This window comes from Nycticebus coucang, chromosome 13 (genome assembly GCF_027406575.1).
Source record: "Nycticebus coucang isolate mNycCou1 chromosome 13, mNycCou1.pri, whole genome shotgun sequence".
NCBI lineage: Eukaryota > Metazoa > Chordata > Mammalia > Primates > Lorisidae > Nycticebus > Nycticebus coucang.
The window spans coordinates 5,158,570-5,176,945 of NC_069792.1; the positions used below are offsets into that span (position 1 = coordinate 5,158,570).

General features: G+C 40.7%; 1 protein-coding gene and 1 non-coding gene across 3 annotated transcripts in view; one reads left to right on the top strand and one right to left on the bottom strand.

Annotated features, from left to right (window-relative positions):
- Positions 1–4,354: 4,354 nt before the first annotated feature.
- The window catches only part of ATP6V1H (ATPase H+ transporting V1 subunit H), a 127,557-nt gene continuing 113,535 nt past the window's right edge, over positions 4,355–18,376 (bottom strand). For both annotated transcript variants that reach the window (XM_053558756.1, XM_053558757.1), the window contains one exon: positions 4,355–4,688. In XM_053558756.1, coding sequence (XP_053414731.1) covers positions 4,628–4,688 — 61 coding nt within the window. In that variant the 3' untranslated portion in view covers positions 4,355–4,627. The remainder of the gene's footprint in view (positions 4,689–18,376) is intronic.
- Positions 12,845–12,945, top strand: LOC128564219 (small nucleolar RNA U13). Its single transcript, XR_008374077.1, has one exon. It is a non-coding gene; the product is annotated as a small nucleolar RNA U13 (small nucleolar RNA).

Genomic DNA, 18,376 nt, shown 5'->3' on the forward strand with positions numbered 1-18,376 from the left:
GACTCCTGCCCGCTGCTGTAGTTACTGGAGGGTTTCTGTTTACTTTCTTGCTACGTGTATTTATTTTCTAAGTGTCCTCTTTGCTGTATATTCTTCTTCTGCACTATTCTGGGTTAATCAAGTATTTTTCTATATTCCATCTCATCACCACTAATGGCCCTTTAGCTTTGTCTTGTAACTTCAGCTTGTTTACTGTTTTGCTGGTGTTTTAGGGAATTAAATATGCATTCTTAGCACATCATACCCTACTCTACATTAACATTATAGCATTTCAAATCTAAAGAAACTGACAAGAATACCAGTCCGTTTCCCACTCTGCAACCTCTGTGCTATACTTTCAAGCACCTCATTTCTACATGTTAGACTGTTACTTGGTGTTCTTTAATCTGTAGATTGGTTCTTTCAACCAAGTCCCCTGATATTTTCTTTCTTCCTTTGAGAAGGGAAAAAAAGAGACCAAGACATAAAAGACCATCTCTGGACGGCAAAACATGGCAGATCAGTATTCCTTTGATCATAGAAGTGTTTCTTCTACCCTATTTTTGGAAGAGTAATCAACAGTCTCTCTCTTAAGAGTTAAAAGATGTGAACTTGATGTCAGATTTGCATACGACATTGAAGTTTAAAATTGTTCCTAGTTCATTCTTCCTCCCATCCGACTTTCTCATTAGAAACTTGTTCAGAAAGTTAAAGAAGCTACTTCTCTTCACCAGAACATTTTGTACAGCAAAACAAGAGAGAAATTTAGAACTAAAAAGAGATGTCATTACCAGGTTCATATTTGGGAAGTAACTTTGCCACCTACCAACTTTGAGTGATTTCAGAATTCAGTCAAAAATATTCCCTATTTTCAAAGAGAAACAATGAGAACAGAGAACTTTTAAAATAATTTTCAGACAAATCAAAAGCATTGCAACCTGTCTTGTGCTTTCCAAGGTTGAAAGCTAGAGTTTACAAGGTTGAGTTTTAATGATATGAAAATTAACCCCATTCATTCTAATGTGGCTAAATAGGAGAAAATCATTTTAACTGGAAACATTCAGTAACTTTGACATGTGTGGCTGGCCAGTACAACGTGTGGGAACAAGCCTCATCTGCCAATAGGAAGGCCATTTACATGCCTCTTTTAAAATACTAGGACCAACAAGACCCAAAAAAAGTTTTCCGAGAAAGCGATTAGATTTCATTCTCTATTTTTTTTTCTCTCTTTAATGCAAATGAATGTCTGTGTGCACCTCAAAATCTGAAAATTGGAAGTTTTCTTTTTGTGAAATTACTAGTATACCTGGCTCGGGTTGGATGATATTTTAGAAATTGGTTTATATAGTTGGGTTTTCTGTTAGATTTTGTAGAGTCTATTATGCCCTCAAAAGAAATCCATTAATACCCCAATTTGACACTATGTTTCTTCCTAATATATTTCAACTTTTAGTGAAATTTTGACAAATTAAGAACAGACTGATGGTCAGTGAAAGCCAAGAGGATTTTAAGATAGAAAGGGGAGAGACCGCCTCCTACTGGCAGAGGCAGACAACTGAACTCGGAGTTATATTTATCACCGAGATGAATAGGAAAGCCCCTTCATACACTGAGTTGCAAAAGGGAAACTTAGGTAGTGGACTGGAACTGAGTTGAAGAGCATGCACTTTAAAAACTCAACTGACAAAAAAAAGGAACGTGTGACCACAAAAACAAATGTACGCCATTAGCCCTATAGTATTGATGAAAATAAATAACAACACATTTTATAATAATGGGTTGTTTAGGCTGCTTTTGAAGATGCTCAAAAATGCTTAGATTTGTAAGCATTTTCTAAGATTTTCTTTGTCAGACTGATAAGTCTACTTAAGTGTTGGACGTTTAACTGTAGGTGGTATTATAGTTTAAGGAGGATTTAATCACTAACATTTATCAAAAACATTAAGCAAGGAAAAAAATGAAAGTGATTGTTTTCATAGTTGTTATAAGTTGTATAAGCTGAGTGCAAAAGTTTAGCGGGGGAAATGTGCCTAGAGATAGTTAATTTTAATGTACAGTATAGTGTAATAATTCCACCATGATGACATGGGAGTATTGCTTCCTGTGTACAAAGGCACTTGTTCCTGGGAGTTAAAGCACTAATAATTTCCACCAGAACGAATGTCACTGATTTCTACTTCAGAACCTCAGAGCTGTGAAAAATGAAACTAAAATCAGAACCTATATCATCAAATGAACATGTTCTTATGAAACTCAAAAGATTGCAGTATCTCCAGTTATCAGAACTTCTAGAAATTAAGTATCTTTAAAACCTAATAACTTTATAGGCTATGACTACATTAACATGAAAACTGATCTTTTGCTAATGGAGAATATAACTAAGAGAAAAGCTCTGCCTAGTGATTTTCCACGTGTCTGGAAAGTAAATTATGTATATCTATGCAATTTAAAAAATTTTAAACTTTTGGGGGGCGCCTATGGCTCAGTGAGTAGGGTGCCAGCCCCATATACTGAAGGTGGCAGGTTTGGACCCGAACCCAGCCAAACTGCAACAACAACAAAAAAAATAGCCAGGCGTTGTGGCTGGCACCTGTAGTCCCAGCTACTCGGGAGGCTAAGCAAGAGAATTGCCTAAGCCCAAGAGCTGGAGGTTGCTGTGAGCTGTGATTTCACAGCACTCTACCGAGGGTGACAAAGTGAGACTCTGTCCCTACAAAAAAAAAAAAAAAATTTAAACTTTTAGTCAAAAGAAATATTGGTTGACCAGACTCCCTATATTCAGGAAAACATGAAATCCTTTAAGGAAAATCACTGTATTATGTGAACCCACAGACTAACTTCTCCCACAAGTTTTCTATAAGCCTAAGTGTCCATCGACCCATGAATGGACTAGCAAATTGTGGTACATGGGTGACTAAGTTAAGACTCTGTCTCAAAAAAAAGAGAAAAAACAACCAAGCATAAAAGTATTGAAAATAAATGAAGCTAATACTAAAACTTTCCACAGAACAGCAGATGGAATATTATGCAGCCTTAAAGAAAGATGGAGACTTTACCTCTTTCATGTTTACATGGATGGAGCTGGAACATATTCTTCTTAGCAAAGTATCTCAGGAATGGAAGAAAAAGTATCCAATGTACTCAGCCCTACTATGAAGCTAATTTATAGCTTTCACATGAAGGCTATGACCCAGTTATAGCACAAGAATATGGGGAAAGGGCCAAGGAAGGGGAAGGGAGGGGGGAGGTTAGGGTGGAGGGAAGGTAATGGATGGGGCCACACCTACGGTGCATCTTAGAATGGGTACAGGCGAAACTCACTAAATGCAGAATACAGATGTCTACATACAATAACTAAGAAAATGCCATGAAGGCTACATTGAACAGTTTGATGAGAATATTTCGGATTGTATATGAAACCAGCACATTGTACCCCTTGATTGCACTAATATACATAGCTATGATTTAACAATAAAAATAAATAAAAATTTTTTAAAAATAATTAAAAAGAAAATGAAACAATCTTTGATATTTAAACAGGAGATGAATCCTATGGGTGTCTTTCTACAAAAGGGAAAGGAAAAAAACCTAACAGAATAAATTGCTTATAAACTTTAGCACATGTATTCAATATTCATCAACTGTTATGAAAATGAATGAAAAATGAGACTCAGAGAGATCAGCTGATGAGGTTAAAACACAAAAGGCTGAGATTTGGGGCTGAGGGCCTACATGCTACATGTGCCCTGCTAAAGGGCTATGGTTCTAGGGATGTAAAAATCTATTGGCAGCCAGGTACAGTGGCTCATGCCTATAATCCTAGCACTCTGGGAGGCCAAGGCAGGTGGATTGGCTGAGCTCCTGAATTCCAGACCAGCCTGAGTCAGAGTGAGACCCCATCTCTAAAAATAGCCAGGCATTGTGGCCTGTAGTTCCAGCCACTCAGGAGGCTGAGGCAAGGAGATCACCTGAGCCCAAGAGTTAGAGGTTGCTGTGAGCTGTGACACCACAGCACTCTACCATGGGTGAGTTAAGACTCTGTCTCAAAAAAAGAAAAGAAAAAAAAAAACAAGCATAAAAGTATTGAAAATAAATGAAGCTAATACTAAAACTTTCCACGGAACAGCAGATGAAATTCTTTTGAACCGCAGCACCATGTTAAAAATTAAGACTTTACAATTCTCTAAGTAATAGCTGCAATGTGTGTAGATAGATGATAGATGTATCTATAGAGATGACTAAATATAATGATGGATGAGAGATGGTGACAGATAACTTCAAAACATTTACTTGACATTCACTGCTTTGCAATTAATAATTTCCCAATCTGGCTTGAAGGTGACTTTTGTACATAGTCCACGTAAAAAGAACACACTTGGAGTGAGAATCCTTTAATAATTATATTCATTTCCAGTGAACAATAAATACAGAAATTGCAAGCAGTATATGTAACACTAGTATTTTCCTTGGATATACCTACTTTTATATAACTTAACGGGAAAACACTGTTTCAAGAAGTTAGCATCAGGAAAAGGTAGACAACAGCAGGAAATTACAAGTAAAATCACAAAGTGTTTATCTTGGCCCTGATCATGGAGGCTCACACTCCCAGCTCACGCCGTGGCAGGAGGGAGGCCGCAGCCACAGCTCAGCTCCGGGCGGCCGCAGTCTGGGGCTGCTCGGATTGCAGCTGCTTGCCAAGGTATTCCCTGAAACACAGAATGAAACGCAGGGTTTAAAAGACAAGTGAACCTCCTTGAAAGTCGAGACACGATATACTTACTTAAACATCTCAGAATTACTAATAAAATGGCCTTAGAAAACTAAACTTCTCCACATTTCAGAAGCTCCTGCACTGTATGAATTCCACTCCTTATATCACACAAAGACAAGCTGTCACACAGCTTGTAATTCTTGTACTAGTACAAGTACAATTACTCAACTGGGAAATGTAATTACTTCTCAGAGAAAGCCCACTTCCCTGCCCAAATAAAGGTCTGGTTTATTGCGGCTGCCACCCCTGCAATCTGAGTTCAAAAATCAGCTTAATTATGACTCCCAGTGGCCTCATGTGTGAAAAACAAATTTCCTGCTGTTGGAGAACACCCATATCTACAGCCTGGTATGGGCACAAGAGCACATGAAAATCTATCACCGAAAGTAACGGCAAGAATCACAACAGCAACAGGAGCTGTGCACGGCGGGGAAACAGTCCGAGCCCTCACCAGAGGTCATGCCAGATCCAGACAGAAGGGCAGAGACGCCCCCCACGTCTCACCTGCCCCTCTTGTCTCTGCTTCACGGCCCAGTGCAAAGGAGCAAAGACTGGCAAAAGCAGCAGCACCAGGAAAGGGGCAGAGGCGGCGGCATCTTGGGGGAGCGCGTGGGAGGTGCAGGGCCCTCCTGGAGGCTGGAGAGAGTGAGCCGAGCTTTCAGACAGGAGGCCGACTGAAACTTCCCGTGGCACAAAGATAGCTGATGGGCCTTTTTACCTTACAGTAAAGTTCTGATGCCTGACTCATTGATTTGGGGTGTCACATTGAAGTATCTAATACTCTGTGTTACTAGGAACTACCCTGACATACTTTAGACAATGGGCATCTACATCCAACCAGGAGTAAGTAAACAGTCATGTCCATTTTATGCAAAGGCCAAAAGGGAAGCCCTTCTGTAGATTTTATCAGACAGGAAAGAACAGGAGTTGATGGTCACTGCTAACGCTGCCCCTCTTATTGTAAAATTTCCAGGTCTTATTTTCAGATTTTATATTTTTCCTACACATACTTAATGAATTAAACCTGAAATTAAATGTGCTCCATTTCAAGGAGCCTTCAAATATTCCAATTTTGAATGTTAGATTGTTTAGCATGGATCCTTAGAGAATATTCCCAAGTACACTCAGAGATGCCGCGGCTCCCTCTGATTACAATAACCATGGTGCTTTCAGTCAAGGAAGGCCCAACATTTCCAAATAGCCAGCAAGGTAACATCCTTTTATACACTCTCACACTTCCATACCTGCAAGGTGGCCCAGAGGCATCCACTTCTTCATGACCTGGTGCCTGACTTGTAGATAAACCTACACCTCCTTTCCTGCCTGCTAACAGGGGTTATGCAGCTTAGGGTCTGGGGGAAAGATAAGGACACACATAGATGTAAAGGTTCCAACTAAGAACTACACGTTACCAGCCCTGGGTGAAACTTTGAGAGCTAACTGTCAGAAAATACCAAAAGCCCAAGAGACGAGCCTAGACGAGGTCCCAGTGGAAGAAGAATCAAATCTCTACACACTTTAACTGCTATTTGTTACGGCATGTGGGTCACTAAAATATCAGAAGGGACTGAGCCACGGTTCACGTGAAAAAGACAGTGTACTTCATAGAGAAAGACCTAACACGAACTCTGGAGAAAACCTACTCCTTTGAACTGGGCTTTAAAGTATTTTAGTTTGCTCCCTGATGCCAAAGGGCAATGTGCCGCCAAATGAAAACATTCCCAACACTGGGGTACCCAAGCCAGTCTCTGACTCCCAGGGGTCCTCCAGCTAAGGGCTCGGGAACACAAGACAGCTTGCCCACTCTGCACTTAAACACGGCACACCCACGCATGACCCTCTTTCATCTCGGAGCACCCCTGCGAGGTGGGTGTCACCTTCTCCATGTTACAGGAGAGGGAAGAAAGTGTGGAAACCTTCAGTAACCTGCCCAAGGGCCTGGCCAGGGCTCTGGTCCCACACTCCTTCTACAGTGGGGCTGGCCGGCCTCCAGAAGAGTCTGGAAAAGTGCAGAAAGCAGACACTTCCTATTTTTATAGATTAGAAAACAATGAAAGGTGTGAATAACTTCTTCGGGTTAAAGTTACATTTCTGACAGTAAGGATTTTATCTCAGGGGATTATAATGTATGTACAACAAAGGATGCCAGAAGAGGTCTTCTAAATGAATGAAGTATTGAGTCAGTCGATCCTTCTCCCTATACACGAAGATCGACACAACAACAAAAATTCAACTTACAATTCCCTCAAAGACGCCTGATTTGTATCAACAATCTACAGCAGTTTAACACTAAATCTTTGTTTCTACTACCTAAAAAGCAAAATTTGAGATGATAATATTTTTTTTCTCTTTTACTTCATTAATAACCAAAACTGCCAAAATCTTAACATCTCAACATCTCTGAAACTGAAAACAGGAACAGTCTAAAACCTCCCCTTAAAAAAAAAAAAAATACAAGTTCAAAACGGCTCACAAAAGACACAGTGTATGCTGCAAAAGGTATATATCTGACTAAGAAATGCATAAGAACTGCTTTCCAGTTCCTACAAAGCACTGCTGAAATAGCTAAGACATGACAGGCAGGGGTTTGAAGGTGACGTTAACAAGCTAGTTTCTATGTGGTTAGAAGCAAAGGCATCAGAAAGCATTTACTTGGGCTATATTAACTCTTAAAACAACAGAAATGTCTTCAACATATTATAATTAAGTGCCAAACCTGCACAGTCTCACTTGCCACCCTGGGTAGACTGCTGTGGCGTCACAGCTCACAGCAACCTCAAATTCTTGTGGTTGAGCAATCCTCTTGCCTCAGCCTTGTGAGTAGCTGAGACTACAGGAGCCCACTACAATGCCCGGCTAGTTTTTCTATTTTTAGTAGAGATGGGATCTCACTCTTGCTGAGACTGGTCTCGAACTACTGAGCTCAGGCAATCCACCCGCCTCAGCCTCCCAGAGTGCTAGGATTACAGGTGTGAGCCACTGTACCCAGCCAATATTTTTATTTTCTTTAGAACTATAATTGAAGACATTGTGCTAACAGTATTCAGCAACATGTTAACTTCACCTATGTAACTGAAACACATGGTAATGGTCGCTTCGGCTATATAATTTAGTGCCAGGAATTACATAGTATAACTTCACTGATTTAATTTAATGACAGGAAAAAAGTGAATTTTCTACTGATAAACACATTAATCAATGAAAACTATAAAGTGTATCTTATTTATTTCACCTTGCTTATCACAAAGCTCAGTGGAAAACCCATCGTTAAAATGTTCACATTTCTGTATTATTTTCCCTGGTTTTCTTTCAGGGTGTAAATTTCCCACAACTGAAATCATAATGTTCCTGGAATTCTATATCTTACTTCTTCCTCTGAGTTTATCATAGTTGTTATTAAAACTAACACTGAATCACAATTAAATGATCTGTTTTCTTTTCTTCATTTTAAAGTTTATTTTTATAGATTTAAGGAGATACAAGCACAGTTTTGTTACCTGGAATATATTGCATAATGGTGAAATCTGGACTCTTACTGTACCTATCACGCAAAGAATGTACACTGAATCCAACAGGTAATTTCTCATCCTTCACCCCATTCCCACCTTTGGAGCATCCAATGTCTACTATTCTCCTCTGTGTGTCCGTCCACGCATACCCATAATTTAGCCCCCAGTAAAAGTGAGAGCGTGTGGTATCTCACTTTGTGTGTCTGAGTTATTGCATTTAAGATAACAGCCTTGAGCAGGGCAGGGTGGCTCACGCCTGTAACCCAAGCACTCTGGGAGGCCGAAGCTGTGGATTGCCTGGGCTCAAGAGTTCAAGACCAGCCTGAGTAACAGTGAGACACCCATCTCTAAACGATAGCCAGGTGTTGTGGTGGGTGCCTGTAGTCCCAGCTACTCAGGAGGCTGAGGTAAGAGGATCACTTGAACTCAAGAGTTTGAGGTTGCTATGAATGACACCATGGTACTCAACTGGGGCTACAAAGTGAGATTCTATCTCAAAAAAAGAAAAAAAATAGGCAGCGCCTGTGACTTAGTGAGTAGGACGCCAGCCCCATATACCGAGGGTGGCAGGTTCAAACCCAGCCCTGGCCAAACTGCAACAAAAAAAAATAGCCAGGTGTTGTGGCAGGCGCCTATAATCCCAGCTACTCGGGAGGCTGAGGCAGGAGAGTCACCTAAGCCTAAGAGCTGGAGGTTTCTGTGAGCTGTGACGCCATGACACTCTACCGAGGGTGACAAAGTGAGATTCTGTCTCTAAAAATATTAATAATAATAATAAGATAAAAGCCTCTAGTTCCATCCTTATTGCTGAAAAAGGCATGATCTCATTCATTTTTTATGGCTAGGTAATACTTCATGCTTTTCTTCATCCAATCATCTGTCAATGGACACAGAGGTTGATCCCATATTATGGCTACTGTGAATAGTGCTGCAATATACATACAAGGAGCATGGGTGACTTTTTACATAACGATATAATGTGTTTCTTAACCTTTGTCCTGTTTTGGAAAACAAGTTGGTATGATATAAATCATTTACAGACAATTCTCTTTTGAATATATAAAAATAATTTATCTTAGAAAATATGATCTTTACAAGCTACTTAGAATAAAGATCTGTATTTGGTAAAGAGGAATAAACTGTAAACCATTTTATAAGGTCCTATTTTCGTTATTGCTAACTCACTATAGTTCAGTTACAAATTCAATGATTCCTCTAGCTTTTATCATGATTTTGAATATGAAACACAAAGCAAATGTAACTGAACCATGTAAAAAGCACAGGTTTGTCTCTCATCGGCATCTAATTTATAGAAATATTTAAATTCAAAACATAAGGACTATACAATCAAACTGTTTCCACAATACTGGAAGACCTCACCCTCGGTCGGACAGTATTAACCATGACACACACTGTTCCCACAATACTGGAAGACCTCACCCTCGGTCGGACAGTATTAACCATGACACACACTGTTCCCACAATACTGGAAGACCTCACCCTCGGTCGGATGGTATTAACCATGACACACACTGTTTCTGGTGCCAGCTTTTCACTAAGCACTGAACTAAGTGACATATATTTTCTTATGGTCTCTTCATATTAATGGTGAAGGGAGAGATAAGGCTCATGTAACAGTTGTGTAACGAGACTTCAGCAGTGACAAACAGCCAGGTGTAAGGTTAGGACAGCTCAGTAAGTGGTGGGGCATGTCTGTCTGATTTTGAAACTTGGTTTTAGTGACTAGGTAGTACTCCTGGGACTCTACCTCCCAGCGGCCAGAGACACTTACGGTCCAGATGTGAGAATCAAGAGCTTAAGAACATCGTGATGTGAATCTCTCATTTATTTTCTCAAACATAATTTCATAACCACTAGCTCCTTCTTTTTCTAACAGCATTTAAATTCAAAAATTAACAGATTAGCAGTCCCCCTAAACTGGTGACCCATACAATTTTTAAAAAGTGGTCAGTGATTCTAAAAGTCTACTCTGGAGTCTCATGTGAGTTGTAGTCTGTAGAAACAAAAACATACATTTTATTGTAAAAGCAATTGCATTAAAGAGTATATTCTGAACAGTAATTTATATAAAATTCATAATAACAAAGTTATCTTTCCTACAGGAATTCCACTTATCAAACTCTTTTTTCACGAGTCATAAAATCTAAACATCACTAGCCAAACCCTGAGTTTCTTTACCTCTGGCCATGCTCAAAAATGTGCTCACTCTCTGCCACGGGTCAGCAGTATCTCAGTGCTTCATCATTTGCCTAACGGATGATATGATGGCCAATGCCCAGAGCCACCTCATTTCCTTTTTTTTAGAGACAGAGTCTCACTATGTCGCCCTCAGTAGACTGCTGTGGCATCACAGCTCACAGCAACCTCCAACTCCTAGGCTTAGGCGATTCTCTTGCGTCAGCCTCCCGAGTAGCTGGGATTACAGGCACCCGCCACAACGCCCAGCTATTCCACCCCACTTCCTTTTAAACGTTGTCTCCTGATCAGCAAGTAGTTACAACCAAACCCAGTTCCGCAATTCGCACCATGGGCAGCAGCCCCTAATGGAGCACACTGCACACACAGTGGCACAGGGTGCAGTGGGAGAGAACCGCCTGTGTTCATAGAAGGACTTCTAACAAGAAAGCTTATTTTATATTCATTACAAAGATAGCGTGTCAGCAAAGTCTACAAGTAAGACTTATGATCTACTCCTTTTTCTTGAATTATATTTCAAATGTAAGACTGAGCGCACAAGATAATGGAATGAACGATTTATTGTCTTTTAGTATTTAGACCAGCGCCTGGCAGAAAAGAGCTTGAAGACTGTCAAATAAAAAATGGCTGAAGATTCATTCCCACGGGAAAGCTAGTCCTGGAAGAGGATGCATTTTTCTCCTAAAAGGAAATCTGCTGAAACACCAGGAGAGACAAAGCCGTCAGCAGTTAAACCTACCAACTACTCCGTAGTCTAAACCATTCTATCGCTGTAGAAATGTTCCAACAAAATTAAATGATTTTTACTTAGAGAGTATGCTAGTAACAAAGAAAGTTCAACTAAACCCACGGTAAAGAAACAACATTTTAGAAAACTAGTTCAACATTTTAATGATATGTAACAGAAAAGGAATTAAATCAGCTTTACAATTAAGCTTAGAAGATCTGCTGGCTTATAAAACTGTTCTTTAGGGCATCATCTCCCCATGAGATACAAAAACCTAAAATAAACCAAAACATGGGGGCAGTTGTTTTTTCAACATGAATGAAATGCTTCTCAGAACTCTTTAAAGAATAAAGCAGCAAAATTATACAACTACATCCATACAAGCTGAGGAGAGGTTTTCAGTTCATTTGTCTGATTTTGTTTGGTAACAGAGCATCAGCTGTGGACCTGGGAGGTCGCTGGCCTGCTCCCTCCTTATTCTTCCCAACACCCACTGGCGTCCTGGTCTTGCAGATGTTCTTCCCTCAACGTGGAGTGTATCTTCCCCTGTCACCCCGTGTCCTGGCTTCCCTGGGAACATCCACACATTCTGTGACTTGGATTGAATCTGCGGCCTCCTTACTGGCCTTTTTTCCTCCAGTCTTAGACCTTCTCATCCACTATCTTCAGAACGGTCTTCCTACAATTTACAATCACCCTGTTATTTTCACTATCCCCTGGTAGTTTTCCACAGCCTTCAGGAAAGAACTCAAACTTCTCAGTACAGAAAAGATGGTTTTTTATGGTGTGGCCTCTATGCACATCTCCAACTTTACAATCGGACACCCACTACCTGTAAACACCGCTAACCCCCCTACCTGGGTATGGTCTTCCCACCTAAGTGTGTTTGCACACAGGACCCTCTCTCCTGAGAAGCCCCTCTCTTCCCCTTTACTGGTTACTCCTCTAATCTGTTCACAGTTTCCCTCCTCTCTGGCCAGAACCTTCCTGGCTGACATGAGGCCCAGCCTGCACATGGCTGCACGGCCCTCCCTACGCAGTTTGATAATGTGCATTCGCTGCTCTCCCCACAGGACGAACAATCTAGCTTTCCCCCAAAAGGATCAACAGAGAAGTTAGACTTGTTTAAATGTGAAGATTTGATATAAACTTAAAGAGTATGTCATTAATGGAACTACCAACGACTATATATCACCAACCTTCTCTGACAAAAATCACTTTTCAAAATATAAATTCCAAATAAAGTTCATTCCAATATACTCTACAATTAGCTATTTTTAAGTTAATAAACCAACAGAAGTGATATAACCACTTCATTGGTTTTGATTTCTTAAATGTTTCAAACATTAAAACATAAAAATTCTTGGCAATTTCTATGCCATAAGATTTACCAAATATTAATTATAAGCAAGTACAAGATTTTTCTAAAACTCTTGAAGAAGGGGCTTAAAGGCCCTGAAACCAGGCAGGCGTGGTAGTATGTGCCTGTGATGCCAGATACTCAGGAGACTGAAGTGAGAGATTCACTTGAGCCCAGGAGTTCAAGGCTGCAGTGAGCTGTGATCTTACCACTTCACTCCAGCCTGGGTAACAGAGTAGACTCTGTCTCTAAATGAACAGATAAATAAGTAGTTATTTGACCATTTGTAGTTCACAACTGTGACAGTTGGGTTTTCATGCTCACGTGTGAGATTATGTCTCCTTCAAACCTTGTTATCACATCAGCATACTATCTGACTTGGAAAAAAAAGGTCCTGAAACCCAAGCAAAACCACAACTTCCTCAATTATCTACACTGGTGGAGGTGGGTGCTGTGCACACCTTCCTAAGGACCTAATAATCAAAGTCAAAGCAGTTAGTTATAATTCTACTACATATGCACATAACACGTATAGCAGATTTTTAACTCCTGGGGAAAAGACTATTTGTTTCCCAATATCTTTTTTCTCTCCTTCCTCAATAATAGAACCCCTAAATTTGGGTACAGCATGGATCCTACCAGGACAAAGACCTCATTTTCCAGTTTCTTCACAGTTACATGCAGCCAGGAGCTGAGTAATGACCAGTAAGGTGTAAGTGGAGGTGTAGAGGGCAACTCCTGGAAGCTCGCCCACTGTCTAGAACATCCACAGCCAGGAGGCTGAGCCCACCCCAGGCACAGCAGCATGCTGAGCTGGAAGATGTGTGGATCCCTGAGCACTTCCAGTGCTGGACTGCCCAGCCCTTACTTGGATGTGAAATAGAAACAGACATCTGCTTTGTTTAAGCTATGGTTATATAGAGTTTCTGTTATATCATTAGCCGAACCTGTCCTTCCAATTGTCTCTTCTCTTGAGTAAATGACCAGTATCCATGCCAGATCTACACCATGGGATTTAAAATATACCTAGGTAACAATCTGCCTTCAAACTTAAACAAATCCGGATAGATGAGCAGAACTCTCAGATTGTTTTCAGCAGCTCATCTGTCATCTGCTGCCCCTCCTTCCAATTCTCACCCAGAAAAGAACAGAAAGGCTGAGTGTGGTTTCAGGTCACAGCTAACAAAATAAAGTCTAACTACAATAATATAGAAAATCTTGAGTACCCCTAGAAAACATTCAGCAAATAAAGTAAATGATGACCACAAAATGTTACTATCTACCCCAATCAGAAAGCTAGCACAGCTTAAGCAAAGAGAAAGAAGAAAGGAATGGAAAACACATAAAAGTAGCTGGGAAAAAAATACCAGAGTTTGATGAGCTGTTTTAATATTACTCTTTGGAAAGTCCTAATTCACATATTAATGATGTTTCTAAAAGCATAATATATGAGCACCTTGGTCTGAAGTGCGCTGACCACTTGCAAAAAATTATTTAGTGTGAAAAAACTAAGCAAAAAAAAAAATTTTTTTTTGAGACAGAGTCTCACTTTGTTACCCTTGGTACAGTGCCATGGTGCCATAGCTCACAGCAACCTCAAATTCTTGGGCTCAAGTGATTCTCTTGCCTCAGCCTCCTGAGTAGCCAGGACTACAGGCACCCACTACAACGCCAAGCTATTTTTAGAGACAGGGTCTCACCCTTGCTTAAGCTGGTCTCGAACATGGTAGCTCAGGCAATCCACCCACCTCAGCCTCCCAGAGTGCTAGGATTACAGGCGTGAGCCACCGCGCCTGGCAGCAAAATTTTTAACAAGTGAAATGTAGAGCAAATCAAAATTCTTTGTTTTAAACATTTTAGACCTCAATCTACAATCAAAACTATCCAAAGATTATTCAAGTAAAATAATTAATACAATTAATTTATCTTTAAATAAGTTAATTTTTCTAGTGTTATGCCACAAATATGAATGCTTTTAACAACAGTAGTATTGTTGTTAGGCACACTTATATATTTATTTTTGTATTTAATAACTGACCTCAATTATATGACCATAATTTATTATATTTGCTCTCATTTAATATGATATAAAGGCAAAACAATTTCTACTAAAGATCATTTCAAAGTTGGAAGCTTGGTTGTTATCTTAAAAGTTTCAACTTAAAAATTTATTTTAGGAGCCAGGCATGGTGGCTCATGCTTATAATCCTAGCACTCTGGGAGGGCTCACGAGTTCGAGACCAGCCTGAGTAAAAATGAGACCCTCTCTTCTCTACTAAAAACAGAAAAACTGAGGCAAGAGGATGGCTTGAGCGCAGGAATTGGAGGTTGCTGTAAGCTATAATGCCACAGCATTTTACCCAGGACAACAGCTTGAGACTCTGTCTCAAAAAAAAAAAAAAAAAATTATTTTAGGAAACTAATTGGTCCCTATTTGTCACAATAAAAAGTGTTCCCTTCTCTCCACGTCCATGCCAGCAACTACAGCTTTGAGACTTTGTGATGTGGGCCATTCTCACTGGAGTTAGGTGTTAGCTCAAATTAGACCTCACGTTTGATCCTGCAATCCCATTACTAGGCATCTACCCAGAAGAAAAAAAATCCTTTTATCATAAGAACATTTGACCTAGATTGTTTATCACAGCTCAATCTACAACCACTACAATGTGGAAACAGCCTAAATGCCCACCAACCCAGGAATGGATTAACAAGCTGTGGTATATATATACCATGGAATACTATTCAGCCACTGAAGAAGATGGAGACTTTACATCTTTTGTATTAACTTGGATGGAGGTGGAACACATTCTTCTTAGCAAAGCATCACAAGAATGGAGAAGCAAAAATCCAATGTGCTCTATTCTAATATGAAGGTAGTTGAGGAGCTAAGACAAGGGGGGATAGGGGAATGAGCAAGAGGGGAGGGGGAGGAAGGAGGGGATGGAGGTCACAGTGTACGGCACACCTCTTAGGGGGCAGGGCACAATTATAAGAGGGAATTTTTTTTTTTTTTGTAGGGACAGAGTCTCACTGTACCGCCCTCGGTAGAGTGCCGTGGCGTCACACGGCTCACAGCAACCTCTAACTCTTGGGCTTACGTGATTCTCTTGCCTCATCCTCCCGAGCAGCTGGGACTACAGGCGCCCGCCACAACGCCCGGCTATATTTTTGTTGCAGTTTGGCCGGGGCTGGGTTTGAACCCGCCACCCTGGGCATATGGGGCCGGCGCCCTACTCACTGAGCCACAGGCACCGCCCTATAAGAGGGAATTTTAACAAATGCAATCAGTGTAACCTAATTCTTTGTATCCTCAATGAATTCCAAACGATAAAAAAAATGTAAAAAATAAAAAATTTGAAAAACAATTTTAAAAAGATACTATTCTACCATGCTACCAAGAGGAATTTCAGAATACTGTTTAAAAAACAGATGCCCAAGTTAAGCAATATATTCTATCACCAGCAAATAACTTCTGTATAAGTGAAACCCTAAGGCATAAAAAAGTATGAGAAACATTATTTCAAACAGACTACAAGTGATAAAAAGGTAATTTTTTTAATGTTTGACACTAAATAACAAAATATAGATAATTCCAAATACAGGTACTTGTAGGAGGAAAAATTAGGTATTGAAATTGCCATGTGATAAATCACTACTTGTAAAAACTTCTTAAATAGATTATTTAATATAGCTTTAATATGTGGTTTTAATATTTGAAACTACTATATTTAATGTCACATAATTCATTTTCTTGATAGTATAGGTAAGTAGGCATAAGTGATTAAATGAGACAAAAATCACCCTCATGATTTCAAAAGCCAAGATACCAAAAAAGAAATGAATGGTGTTAATTCACTCTGTAAAATTTGAAGGCTATGACAGCCTTCTTTACTTAAATACTTGTAACTCATGTTCTGTCTACTCCTAAAAAGATGAAGATGCTTAACATGGGGCTTAGGAGTCAGGCAGAGTTCAGTTGTCTTTAGAAGTTGTTTTCTTAACACTGAGGAGGTAAGTTACCCTAAGCTTAAAGTCAACTTGGGAAATAGGGCTACCCTGTTTCCCCGAAAATAAGACAGTGTCTTATTTTAAGGTGTGCTCCCAAAGATGCGCTAGGTCTTATTTTCAGGGACGTCTTATCTTTCCTGTAAGTAGGTCTTATTTTCGGAGGATATCTTGTGTTCGGGGAAACGGGGTAGAAAGGCATTTCTTTCCATCAACCAAGAGCCAGGACCAGCAGGCAGCAATTAAATAAATGATGCAAAAAGAAGGAAAGGCCAGGCAATCAACCTACTGGGGCCCGTCCATTAGTCCCAGCTGTAGAAAAGGCATGTCTGATTGCTGGGCAGGACCTGCACGTAGCCGGCTTCCTGCATAAAAGTCAGGGTGTGGGGGGAACAAAAGAAAAGAAGAGACAAAAAAAAAATTGAGATCATTCAACAAACTGTAGATACAGTAGCTGCAATCGAGACAGAAATGGCAACGAGTTGGGAGGAAAAGCAAAGAAAGGTGAGGACAGTAAGCAACAGACGCTGACGATGAAAACATGAGAGAAGAGATGGAGGAGGGTGGATCTCCACGTCAGTGCCGTCCACACAGCAAAGCGAATCTCAGAAACCAGCAAGGTGGGAAGAAGGCTCACTGCGTTGAGGAAGAGGCGTAAGCAGCTGTACGCCCCGCAGGCCCAGCGATGCCTTACTGGAGGCAGGATGGAGGGACACCAAGTTTGAAGTTGGGGTTCCAATCTAATGCCCATAAATGGAAGAGTCTGAGACATTTCCTTACCTACCCTTAGACCTTGGACTTCTTATCTATAAACAGGAGAGGCCTGACCTGTGCCGTGCGGGGATGTGTGAGGATTAAAAAGACAACATGTGCCCCTGGTCAGTGCCGCTTTAGTTCCTCAGTCATGTTAACTGTCTTCCCTCCCACGGTGTAGCCAGGACTGCCCCGCTCCACTCCCATCTGCTATCTGTAGCACACACGATAATTGATAAGGACCGGGAAATACTCTGCACTGGAGCTACGGCTGTGAGAAACTGTGGACAGAGGAGAGGCAGATGGAAGAAGGTGCTGCAGCTCCTGCCAGTTTTCCGGTCCCCAGCTTCAGTGGACCGTGTGATTTCACCTAACGTGAGATCGATCCTGTGAGCTACCTGACATCCTATAACATTATCTCCTGACATTTAAGCTAACCTGAGGTTTCTTTTTTTTTGTAGAGACAGAGTCTCACTGTACCACCCTTGGGTAGAGTGCCGTGGCGTCACACGGCTCACAGCAACCTCTAACTCTTGGGCTTACGCGATTTTCCTGCCTCAGCCTCCCCAGCAGCTGGGACTACAGGCGCCCGCCACAACGCCCGGCTATTTTTTTGTTGCAGTTTGGCCGGGGCTGGGTTTGAACCCGCCACCCTCGGCATATGGGGCCGGCGCCCTACTCACTGAGCCACAGGCACCGCCCAGGTTTCTGTTTCTTGCAAACAAACTATCGCTGAAGATAAAGAGTAAGAAAACCATGTTTAGACCTTAGTTTAACTAAGGTAGCCTTTCAGTGTTTCTATAATTTTTTCAATTATGTTATTTCATATAGCTTCATATATAGCTTCTTCAGACAACCTATAAAAACACTAAAACTTTAGATTATCATTTAAAAATCAATTTTACCATCCCTTCTATTTTACAAAAAATGATATTAATAAATCAAAATGCGGGCGCGCCTGTGGCTCAAGGAGTAGGGCGCCGGTCCCATATGCCGGAGGTGGCAGGTTCAAACCCAGCCCCGGCCAAAAAAAAAAAATAAATAAATAAAAT